This window comes from Cherax quadricarinatus, chromosome 25 (assembly GCF_038502225.1).
Source record: "Cherax quadricarinatus isolate ZL_2023a chromosome 25, ASM3850222v1, whole genome shotgun sequence".
Lineage (NCBI taxonomy): Eukaryota > Metazoa > Arthropoda > Malacostraca > Decapoda > Parastacidae > Cherax > Cherax quadricarinatus.
The window spans coordinates 30,556,955-30,570,377 of record NC_091316.1 but is presented as its reverse complement, the minus strand read 5'-3'; the positions used below and the strand labels follow the sequence as shown (position 1 = coordinate 30,570,377).

The following is a 13,423-nucleotide window of genomic DNA, read 5'->3' as shown; positions in this document are numbered from 1 at the left end:
TAACCCTACTTAGGTAAACTGTTCCACTCATCGACTACTCTATTTCCAAACAAGTACTATCCTATATCCTTTCTAAATCTAAGTTTATCCAATTTGAATCTATTATATCGAGTTCTTTCCGGAAAGGATATCGCCAGGTTATGTAGGGAGTGCGGCATAAGTTAATAACGCAGTTGAATATTAGTATTGAAACTGAAGGCAATTAGAAGAGTCGTTCACAAGTCGTTATGTGGACACTAATACCCAACTTTCTTCAATAAAAATTGCAAATTAGGACACATACCCCAAATTTAATCAAATAATTTAAAAAAGACCAACGAGACTAATATTCCCTAATATACACAAGAACAATAAGCTTCAAGCTACTCAGAAGTTACATTATCAAGTTAGCGGCGTGTCGGGTATTCCATTTTTTTTTTTTTCAGATTTCTTCCCAGAAAGTAAGCTGGGATTTACACAGCCCAAAATTAATCCAAGCTTTTCTCTAAATAAGACTGACCGGATTTTAAGAAACTACAGTAAGTAAACTACGTAAGTAAGTTTTATGTACATAAGGTACCAATTCAGTATATATACCATACCAGTGTCTAACAGTGGTGAAAATTAGACACATATGCAACATCTGGGTATCTTTAATGTAGACGTTTCGCCATCCAGTGCTTTATCAATACAAACTGTAGGATAAAATTTGAAGACAGTAGAACTATGTATAAAAGATTAGGTAATCAGTCCCTCAGCCTTGGAGTTGGTGTTGAGAAGAGTCATGGATTCTTCACCACTACGGTGCTCTTCATGTCAACTCCAAGGCTGAGGCACTGCTTACCTCATCTTTTGTACATAGTTCTACTCTCTTGATAAAGTTACTGGATGGCGAAACGTCTACAATAAAGAGACCCAGGTGTTGCATATATGTCTAATTTTCATCTTGTCGGTAGTGTATGCCATTCACGTCTAACAATGGTCTCCAGGACACAGATGTCATAGACACATAAAGAACCTAAGATAACTAAAACCAAACACTCACTTATTTCTGATTAGAAGAAACATTCTCCAATTATTTCACACACAAAAATTAACATACATAACCTAACACATCAGCAGTACAAGTTTCAAGCCGACCAGAAGATGCATTTTCTAGTCGTTGCACAGAATCCAACAAAATTTGTGTCTACACAACCTAAACCCGAAGGAGTCATAAAGAGGAGGCATTCAGACTCTACCAAAGCAAGGGGAAGATAAGTACAGTTCCCTGGATCAAGAGCTCTTTACCAGCTTCAAGACAAAATAATACAATAAGTTAAAACAAAATAAAATCGATTTTTTATTTTTTCCGGTTCTCTTTTAATTTTCATTCTATTTAAAATTATCTCAGTACAAACTTACTTTCACTCTTTGTCACGTGTCCCATGTACTCTCATGTACTCCCATGTACTCTCATGTACTCTCATGTACTCCCATGTACTCTCATGTACTCTCATGTACTCTCATGTACTCTCATGTACTCTCATGTACTCTCATGTACTCTCATGTACTCTCATGTACTCTCATGTACTCTCATGTACTCCCATGTACTCTCATGTACTCTCATGTACTCCCATGTACTCTCATGTACTCCCATGTACTCTCATGTACTCTCATGTACTCCCATGTACTCTCATGTACTCCCATGTACTCTCATGTACTCCCATGTACTCTCATGTACTCCCATGTACTCTCATGTACTCTCATGTACTCCCATGTACTCTCATGTACTCTCATGTACTCCCATGTACTCTCATGTACTCTCATGTACTCTCATGTACTCCCATGTACTCTCATGTACTCTCATGTACTCCCATGTACTCTCATGTACTCTCATGTACTCTCATGTACTCCCATGTACTCTCATGTACTCTCATGTACTCTCATGTACTCCCATGTACTCTCATGTACTCTCATGTACTCCCATGTACTCTCATGTACTCCCATGTACTCTCATGTACTCTCATGTACTCTCATGTACTCCCATGTACTCTCATGTACTCTCATGTACTCCCATGTACTCTCATGTACTCTCATGTACTCTCATGTACTCCCATGTACTCTCATGTACTCTCATGTACTCTCATGTACTCCCATGTACTCTCATGTACTCTCATGTACTCTCATGTACTCCCATGTACTCTCATGTACTCTCATGTACTCTCATGTACTCTCATGTACTCTCATGTACTCTCATGTACTCTCATGTACTCTAATGTACTCTCATGTACTCCCATGTACTCTCATGTACTCTCATGTACTCTCATGTACTCTCATGTACTCTCATGTACTCCCATGTACTCTCATGTACTCTCATGTACTCCCACGTACTCTCATGTACTCTCATCTACTCTCATGTACTCCCATGTACTCTCATATACTCTCATGTACTCCCATGTACTCTCATGTACTCTCATGTACTCTCATGTACTCATGTACTCTCATGCACTCCCATGTACTCTCATGTACTCTCATGTACTCTCATGTACTCCCATGTACTCCCATGTACTCCCATGTACTCCCATGTACTCCCATGTACTCTCATGTACTCTCATGTGCTCTCATGTACTCCCATGTACTCTCATGTACTCTCATGTACTAACATGTACTCTCATGTACTCCCATGTACTCTCATGTACTCTCATGCACTCCCATGTACTCTCATGTACTCTCATGTACTCCCATGTACTCTCATGTACTCCCATGTACTCTCATGTACTCCCATGTACTCTCATGTACTCCCATTTAGTCTCATGTACCCTCATGCACTTCCATGTACTCTCATGTACTCTCATGTTCTCCCATGTACTCTCATGTATTCTTATGTACTCTCATGTACTCTCATATACTCTCATGTACTCTCATATACTCTCATATTCTCCCATGTACTCTCATGTATTCTTATGTACTCTCATGTACTCTCATGTACTCTCATGTACTCTCATATACTCTCATATACTCCCATGTATATGAGAGTATACATGTATTCTCATGTACTGATCTGTTCAATCATGTACTCTCATGTACTGATCTATTCACTCATGTACTCTAATGTAGTGATCTATTCACTCATGTAGTGATCTATTCTCTAATGTACTGATCTATTCTGTCATGTACTCTCATGTTCTGATCTATTCTCTCATGTACTGAACTATTCTCTTGTGTACTCTCACGTACTGATCTATTCTCTCATGTACTCTCATGTACTGATTTATGATCTCATTTACTCACTGTACTCTTATGGACTGAACTGTACTCTTATGTGAACATTAAAATGGTATAAAATACCGACAGGTTGTTAGGTAAGACACATATGCAACAGTTAGGTATCTTTATTTCGAAACGTTTCGCCTACACAGTAGGCTTCTTCAGTCGAGTACAGAAAAGTTGATAGAAGTTGATAAAAGTTTCAGACTATGGAACAATGCTCTTCTCCAGACTGAGGGACTGACCACCTCAAAACTTTAAGGGTGATGGACTGATTACGTCGTCTTCAAGTCTCTTCTGCTTCTATCAACTTTTCTGTACTTGACTGAAGAAGCCTACTGTGTAGACGAAACGTTTCGAAATAAAGATACCTAACTGTTGCATATGTGTCTTACCTGTACTCTTATGTACTGAACTGTACTCTTATTTACTGAACTGTACTTTTATGTACTGAAATGTACTCTTGTGTACTCTTACTTGTATCTTACCTTGTGAGTCTGGTTGCAGGGTGGGTATTCCTTCTTCTTCGTCTATGAAAATTTGAGAATCATTGAGTTAATATTATGGAATCTGAAAAACATAGAATTTCAAAAAAATGAGAATACACAAGTTTAAGAGAGATGCTGCAAGCAAGACGCTATTTGTGGGGCAATGACTGACTCTCCTGGTAATTTTGATCTCACTGCATATTTCAATCGATGGTTGACTGAGATGATTTCACATTTGGATGCATTGAGGATGAGACCCATTTCCTGACCCCGTATCATCACCTGTGTAAGATCATCTAGAAGGGACTCCGTTGTACCTGCTAGTGTGCCATCATCCAGGAACCAGATGTTTAGCTTACTGGTCAGTTTGACTGTGATTTCTCTAGCCGCTATACAGAAGAGAAATGGTGTGAGAGGATCCCCTTGCTGGACACTCTCTGATGATGTGATTTCATGCTCTACAAACAGGAGCATTGATTCCTTGCTATATCCAGCTGAAACAAAAGGGAAGCGACCAGGGAAATGTTCTTGTACAGCTGCTAATACCACGTCTCTTTTCACGAGATTAAAAGCATTCTTGAAATCAAATTTTACCACTACATTGTCCTCGGGCAGGTTGTTGATATACGCCTTTGTTGCATGAACCGCTGCTTCACTTCCTTTAGAGACCTCAAAGCCAAACTGGTTTGGTTGAAGCATCATGGCTGCCTCTGTGCGAAAAGTGTTGCCCACTGCAATTGGCCTAATTCCTCCATCCTTCTTTTTAAGGGCACATAATGATGCAACAATAAAGAAAGGTTTAATTACGTCAGGAATCAGACCAGCCAAGGAATTGTTGACGAACCTTGTGTCTCTGCAGTCTCCCCTGTGTAGCCACCAGCAGAACAGGATGGGAATGACATTATTGCTTTGTAATTCGTCCCCTAACCCTTCTAAAACTTCCTTGTTCATATGTAATCTTGTTCTCAGTCTTACCTTTAATTCTATCGGCAATAACTCTACCAGGTTTGTTCCTCTTTAATTCTAACACCTCTATCCCCTTTTCCTTTATATGAAGGAACTATGCACACTCTCTTCTAATCCATAGGTACCTTCCTCTCTTTCATACATTTACTGAATAATAGCACCAACCATCCCAAAACTATATCCCCCACCTGCTTTTAACATTTCTGTCATCATCCCATCAATCACAGCCACTTTACCTCCTTTTATTTTACTCACAGCCTCACGTACTTCCCAAACACTCATATCTGGCTCTTTCACACTCATAAGAGAAGTTTTAACTCCCTGGCCAATGCCTGAAATCATTGCCTCCTTCTCTTCGTCAGCATTCAATAGCTCCTCAAAATATTTACTCCATTTTCTTAATGTCTCCACCTCCACATTTATTAAGTTCCAACGTTTGTTTTTAACTATTAAATCAATTCATTCCCACGGCTTTCCCATCTTATTAATTTCCAAAATATTTTCAGTAAAATTTGTTGACAGCACCTCACCTACTCTCTCATTTGCTCTCCTTTTAAACTCCCTCACCACTCTTCTAACCTCTCTTCTAACTCCCCATATACTCTACCCTTCTTACATCACTTCTGCTCTGTAAAATCTCTCATATGGCAACTTTTTCTCCCCTGCCACTCTCTTTGTCATTCCACCGATCATTCCTCTTCCGCACCCCCCCCCCCCTCCTATGTCCCCAAACTTCTGCTGTGTCTCTAACTTTGTATTCTTATATCTACCCCACTTCTTCAACCTCCTCATTACCTATACTCTCTACAGCCCATCTTTCTCGCAACAGTTGCTTGTATCTTACCCTAATTCTGGATATATGATGCAAATGTTATATACAGTACATATAAAAACAGACTAAATCTCTTAAGATTACCTTATAAATTCTCAGTTTCCATGACTTAATTCTGGGGTCACTGGGCTTTGCGAACGTAATGTTGACTTCATGCAAGCTGCAAGGTCAAATGTCAAATATTAGTCATGAACCAACCAGCTAAATACACATACACACATACACGCACACACACACACATGCACACGCACACACACACACACACACACACACACACACACACACACACACACACACACACACACACACACACACACACACACACACACACACACACACACACACACACAAACAAACACACGCACACACACACGCACATTCGATCGAAAGCATCATAAAGGCAATAGGAGAAGATGGCATGAGCCAGTTGGTAAATTTCCGGAGAATAGGGGGGTTTGCAAGAAGGAGAGCCCGGCCAGTGAAAGTGATTTTCAAGACAGAATCGACTCAGAACAGGATCCTGCAGGAGAAAACAAGACTAAGGGACATGTCGGAGTACCGGAAGGTGTATATCGACCGCGATAGAACAAAAGAGGAAAGGCAGAAACTGAAACAGATGGTACAAAGACAAAAGGAGGAAAGAGAGGTGAGGATGGAGATGGACAGGAGAACCCAGAATCAGGAGGAAGATCAAATACAGCCTCCCTCACAACCACCTACAGAAGCCCCCCAACCAGGACTACCCCAATGCAACCAAACATTCTAACCCAAAACACACATGCCATATCCAATGACCCCACCCACCTCATTACAAACACCACCCCCACATCAACTACCCATCAAGACTGGACCTTGTATTCACCTCGAGTAGTTCGGACATCGAGGATATCATGTATGAAAGGCCCCTAGGAGCTAGTGATCATGTGGTTATGTGCTTTGACTACATAGTTGAGTTACAAGTGGAGAGAGTAGCAGGAATAGGATGGGAAAAACCAAACTACAAAAGGGGAAACTACTCAGGCATGAGGAACTTCCTGCAAGACATTCATTGGGAGAGAGAACTGACAGGAAAACCAGTACAAGAAATGATGGACTATGTGACAACAAAATGCAAGGAGGCAGAGGAGAGGTTTGTTCCCAAGGGAAGCAAAAATAGTGGGAAGACCAGAACGACTCCTTGGTTCACCCAAAGGTGTAGGGAGGCAAGAACTAGGTGTACTAGAGAATGGAAAAGGTACAAAAGACAAAGGACCCAGGAAAACAAAGAGATCAGCCAAAGAACCAGAAACGAATATGCACAGATAAGAAGGGATGCTCAACGACAATACGAAAATGACATATCATCGAAAGTCAAGTCTGACCCGAAGCTGTTGTATAGCCACATCAGGAGGAAAACAACAGTCAAGGACTAGGTAATCAGACTGAGGAAGGGTGATGGGGAGTTCACAAGAAACGACCAAGAGGAGCTCAACATGCGATTTAAAGAAGTATTTGCAGTGGAAACTGGTAGGACTCCAGGAAATCAGAACAGGGAGGTACACCAACAAATGCAGGATGAGGTACACATAACCGAAGAGGAGGTGAAGAAGCTGCTATGTGTACTTGATACCTCAAAGGCAGTGGGATCAGACAACATCTCTCCATGGGTCCTTAGAGAGGGAGCATAGACGCTGTGTTTGCCACTAACAAAGATCTTCAACATATCCATTGAAACTGGGCAACTCCTTGAGGTATGGAAGATGGCAAATGTAGTCCCAATTTTTAAAAAGGAGACATACAGGAGGCATTAAACTACAGACCTATGTCACTAACTTGTATAGTATGCAAAGTCATGGAGAAGATCATCAGGAGGAGAGTGGTGGAGCACCTGGAAAGAAACAAGTAAATAATCGACAACCAGCACGGTTACAGGGAAAGAAAACCCTCTGTCAAAAACCTACTGGAGTTTTATGACAAGGTGACAGAAGTAAGACAAGAGAGAGGGGTGGATCGACTGCATTTTCTTGGACTGCAAGAAGGCCTTCGACACAGTTCCTCACAAGAGATTACTGCAAAAGCTAGAGGATCAGGCACACATAATAGGAAAGGCACTGCAATGGATCAGAGAATACCTAACAGGGAGGCAACAACGAGTCATGGTACATGACGAGGTGTCAGAGTGGGCGCCTGTGACAAGCGGAGTTCCAAAAGGGTCGGTCTTAGGACCTGTGCTGGTATATGTGAATGACATAACGGAAGGGATAGACTCAGAAGTGTCCTTGTTTGCAGATGATGTCAAGTTAATGAGGAGAATTAAATCAGTCGAGGATCAGGCAGGACTACAAAGCGACCTGGACAAGCTACAAGCCTGGTACAGCAACTGACTTCTTGGATTTTACCCTGCCAAATGCAAAGTCATGAAGGTTGGGGAAGGGCAAAGAAGACCGCAGACACAGTATCGTCTAGGTGGCCAAAGACTGCAAACCTCACTCAAGGAAAAGGACCTTTGCGTGAGTATAACACCGAGCACATCTGAGGCGCACATCAATCAGATAACTGCTGCAGCGTACGGGTGTCTGGCAAACCTAAGGATAGCGTTCCGATACCTCAGTAAGGAATCGTTCAAGACTCTGTACACCATTTACGCCAGGCCCATACTGGAGTATGCAGCACCAGTTTGGAATCCACACATGGTCAAGCACGTCAAGAAATTAGAGAAAGTGCAAAGGTTTGCAACAAGACTAGTCCCAGAGCTAAGGGGACTGTCCTACGAAGAAAGGTTAAGGGAAATTGGCCTGACGACAGTGGAGGACAGGAGGGTCCGGGGAGACATGATGACGACACATAAATTAATGCGTGGAAAAGACAAGGTGGACAAAGACAGGATGTTCCAGAGATGGGACACAGAAACAAGGGGTCACAATTAGAAGTTGAAGACTCAGATGACTCAAAGGGATTTTAGGAAGTATTTCTTCAGTCGTAGAGTTGTCAGTCAGTGGAACAGCCTAGAAGTGACGTAGTGGAGGCAGGAACCATACATAATTTTAAGACGACGTTTGATAAAGCTCATGGAACAGAGAGAGAGAGGACCCAGTAGCAATCAGTGAAGAGGCGGGGCCAGGAGCTATGACTCGACCTTTGCAACCACATATAGGTGAGTACAAATAGGTGAGTACACACACACACACACACACACACACACACACATACCTAGTAGCGACCAGTGAAGAGTCGGGGCCAGGAGCTTGGACTCGACCCCTGCAACCTCAACTGGGTGAGAACTGGGTGAGTACACACACACACAAACACACACACACACACACACACACACACACACACACACACACACACACACACACACACACACACACACACACACACACACACAGTAGCGACCAGTGAAGAGGCGGGGCCAGGAGCTCGGACTCGATCCCTGCAACCTCAACTAGGTGAGTACAACTAGGTGAGTATACACACACACACACACACACACACACACACACACACACACACACACACACACACACACACACACACACACACACTAGGAGTTAGTGACCACGTGGTTCTGTGCTTTCAAAACATAGTAGAGTTGCAAGTAGACAAAGTAACAGGAGTTGAATGGGAAAAGCCAGACTATAAAAGAGGGGACTACATAGGTTTGAGGAACTTCCTGCAGGAGGTTCCGTGGGACAGAGAACTGGCAGGAAAGCCAGTAAATGAAATGATGGAATATGTAACAGCAAAATTGAAGGAGGCAGTGGAAAGGTTTATTCCCAAGGGCAACAGAAACAATGGGAAGACCAGAACGAGCCCCTGGTTTACCCGACTGTGTAAGGAGGCAAAAACAAAGTGCAATAGAGAATGGAAAAAGTACAGAAGGCAGAGAACACATGAGAATAGGGAGATTAGCCACAGAGCCAGGAACGAGTATGCACAGGTTAGGAGGGAGGCCCAGCGACAGTATGAAAATGACATAGCATCGAAAGTCAAGATTGACCCGAAACTTTTGTATAGCCACATCAGGAGGAAGACAACAGTCAAAGACCAAGTGATCAGACTGAGGACAGAAGGTGGAGAACTCACAAGAAATGATCAGGAGGTATGTGAGGAGCTAAACAGGAGATTTAAGGAAGTTTTTACAGTAGAGACAGGAAGGGCTCTGGGAAGACAGCACAGAAGGGAACATCAAGAGGGAATATACCAACAAGTGTTGGATGACATACGAACAACCAAGGAGGAGGTGCAGAATCTGCTAAGTGACCTTGATACCTCAAAGGCAATGGGACTGGACAACATTTCCCTGTGGGTCCTTAGAGAAGGAGCAGAGATGCTGTGCGTGCCCCTAACCACAATCTTCAACACATCCCTTGAAACTGGGCAGCTACCTGAGAAATGGAAGACAGCAAATGTAAACCACATATTTAAGAAAGGAAACAGAAATGAGGCACTAAACTACAGACCTGTGTCTCTGACATGTATAGTATGCAAAGTCATGGAGATTATCAGGAGGAGAGTGGTGGAACACCTGGAACGGAACAAGATTATAAATGAAAACCAGCATGTCACAGACCTTCTGGAGTTTTATGACAAGGTAACAGAAGTAAGACACGAGAGAGAGGGGTGGGTTGATTGCATTTTCCTGGACTTCAGGAAGGTCTTTGACACAGTTCCTCACAAGAGATTAGTGCAGAAGCTGGAGGATCAGGCGCATATAACAGGGAGGGCACTGCAATGGATCAGGGAATACCTGACAGGGAGGCAACAACGAGTCATGGTACGTGAAGAGGTATCACAGTGGGCGCCTGTGACGAGCGTGGTCCCACAGGGGTCAGTTCTAAAACCAGTGCTATTTTTGATATATGCGAACGACATGATGGAAGGAATAGACTCTGAAGTGTCCCTATTCGCAGATGATGTGAAGCTGATGAGAAGAATTAAATCGGATGAGGATGAGGCAGGACTGCAAAGAGACCTAGACAGGCTGGACACGTGGTCCAGAAACTGGCTTCTCAAATTCAATCCTGCCAAATGCAAAGTCATGAAGATTGGGGAGGGGCAAAGAAGACCGCAGACAGAGTATAGGCTAGGTGGACAAAGACTACAGACCTCACTCAGGGAGAAAGACCTCGGGGTGACCATAACACCGAGCACGTCACCGGAGGCACATATCAACCAAATAACTGCTGCAGCATACGGGCGCCTGGCAAACCTGAGAATAGCGTTCCGATACCTTAATAAGGAATCGTTCAAGACACTGTACACTGTGTATGTTAGGCCCATATTGGAGTGTGCAGCACCAGTCTGGAACTCACACCTGGTCAAGCACGTCAAGAAGTTAGAGAAAGTACAAAGGTTTGCAACAAGGCTAGTCCCAGAGCTCAGGGGAATGTCGTACGAGGAAAGGTTGAGGGAAATCTGACAGACGACACTTGAGGACAGAAGGGTCAGGGGAGACATGATAACGACATACAAGATACTGCGGGGAATAGAAAAGGTGGACAGAGATAGGATGTTCCAGAGAGGGGACACAGAAACAAGGGGTCACAACTGGAAACTGAAGACTCAGACGAGTCACAGGGACGTTAGGAAGTATTTCTTCAGTCATAGAGTCGTCAGGAAGTGGAATAGCCTAGCAAGTGAAGTCGTGGAGGCAGGAACCATACATAGTTTTAAGAAGAGGTATGACAAAGCTCAGGAAGCAGAGAAGGAGAGGACCTAGTAGCGATCAGTGAAGAGGCGGGCCCAGGAGCTGAGTCTCGAACCCTGCAACCACAATTAGATGAGAACAATTAGGTGAGTACACACATACACACACACACACACACACACACACACACACACACACACACACACACACACACACACACACACACACACACACACACACACACACGCACACACACACACAGGCCGTGGAATAGCCTAGAAAGTGACGTAGTGGAGGCGGGAACCATACATAGTTTTAAGGCGAGGTATGACAGAGCTCATGGGGCAGGGAGAGAGAGGACCTAGTAGCAATCAGCGAAGAGGCGGGGCCAGAAGCTGTGACTCGACCCCTGCAACCACAAATAGGTGAGAACAAATAGGTGAGTACACACACATACACACACATACACACACACACATACACACACACACACACACACACACACACACACACACACACACACACTCAAAGGCAATGGGACCAGATAACATCTCTCCATGGGTCCTGAGAGAGGGAGCAGAGGCGCTATGTGTACCCCTAACAACAATATTCAATACATCTATCGAAACAGGGAGATTGCCTGAGGCATGGAAGACAGCAAATGTAGTCCCAATCTTTAAAAAAGGAGACAGACATGAAGCACTAAACTACAGACCAGTGTCACTGACATGTATAGTATGCAAAGTCATGGAGAAGATTGTCAGAAGAAGAGTGGTGGAACACCTAGAAAGGAATGATCTCATCAACAGCAGCCAACATGGTTTCAGGGACGGGAAATCCTGTGTCACAAACCTACTGGAGTTCTATGACATGGTGACAGCAGTAAGACAAGAGAGAGAGGGGTGGGTGGATTGCATTTTCTTGGACTGCAAGAAGGCGTTTGACGCAGTACCACACAAGAGATTAGTGCAAAAACTGGAGGACCAAGCAGGGATAACAGGGAAGGCACTACAATGGATCAGGGAATACTTGTCAGGAAGACAGCAGCGAGTAATGGTACGTGGCAAGGTGCCAGACTGGGCACCTGTGACCAGCGGGGTCCCACAGGGGTCAGTCCTAGGACCAGTGCTGTTTCTGGTATTTGTGAACGACATGACGGAAGGAATAAACTCCGAGGTGTCCCTGTTTGCAGATAATGTGAGGTTGATGAGAAGAATTCATTCGATGGAAGACCAGGCAGAACTACAAAGGGATCTGGACAGGCTGCAGACCTGGTCCAGCAATTGGCTCCTGGAGTTCAATCCCACCAAGTGCAAAGTCATGAAGATTAGGGAGGGGCAAAGAAGACTGCAGATGGAGTACAGTCTAGGGGGGCCAGAGACTACAAACCTCACTCAAGGAAAAAGATCTTGGGGTGAGTATAACACCAGGCACATCTCCTGAAGCGCACATCAACCAAATAACTGCTGCAGCATATGGGCGCCTGGCAAACCTCAGAACAGCATTCCGACATCATAACAAGGAATAGTTCAGGTCCCTGTACACCGTGTACGTTAGGCCAATATGTATGCGGCACCAGTTTGGAACCCACACCTAGCCAAGCATGTAAAGAAACTAGAGAAAGTGCAAAGGTTTGCAACAAGACTAGTCCCAGAGCTAAGAGGTATGTCCTACGAGAAGAGGTTAAGGGAAATCGGACTGACGACACCGGAGTACAGGAGAGATAGGGGGTTCATGATAACGACTTACAAAATACTGAGAGGAATTGAAAAGGTGGACAAAGACAGGATGTTCCAGAGACTGGACACAGCAACACGGGGACACAGTTAGAAGCTGAAGACACAGATGAATCACAGGGATGTTAGGAATTATTTCTTCAGCCACAGAGTAGTCAGGAAGTGGAATAGTTTGGGAAGCGATGTAGTGGAGGCATGATCCATACATAGCTTTTAGCAGAGGTACGATAAAGCTCATGGTTCAGGTAGAGTGACCTAGTAGCGACCAGTGAAGAGGCGGGGCCAGGAGCTTGGACTCGACCCCTGCAACCTCAACTAGGTGAGTACTAGGTGAGTACGCACACACACACACACACACACACACACACACACACACACACACACACACACACACACACACACACACACACACACACACACACACACACACACACACACACGCACACACACACGATAAGGTTCTAGGAGTCGGGAGAGAAAGTACTTAGCAGCGACCAGCAAAGTGTCAGAGCACGGAGCGCACCTAGAGCTAGTAGAGGCCTCC

The 13,423-nt window shown here is 44.1% G+C and overlaps 1 protein-coding gene across 1 annotated transcript in view; it reads right to left on the bottom strand.

The window, feature by feature from the left end:
• The window catches only part of LOC128689939 (uncharacterized), a 105,922-nt gene that overhangs the window by 21,517 nt on the left and 70,982 nt on the right, over nucleotides 1-13,423 (bottom strand). The window contains exons 6-7 of the mRNA XM_070088687.1: nucleotides 5,599-5,674; nucleotides 3,717-3,758 (exon numbers count right to left, since the gene is read on the bottom strand). Coding sequence (XP_069944788.1) covers nucleotides 3,717-3,758; nucleotides 5,599-5,674 — 118 coding nt within the window. The remainder of the gene's footprint in view (nucleotides 1-3,716; nucleotides 3,759-5,598; nucleotides 5,675-13,423) is intronic.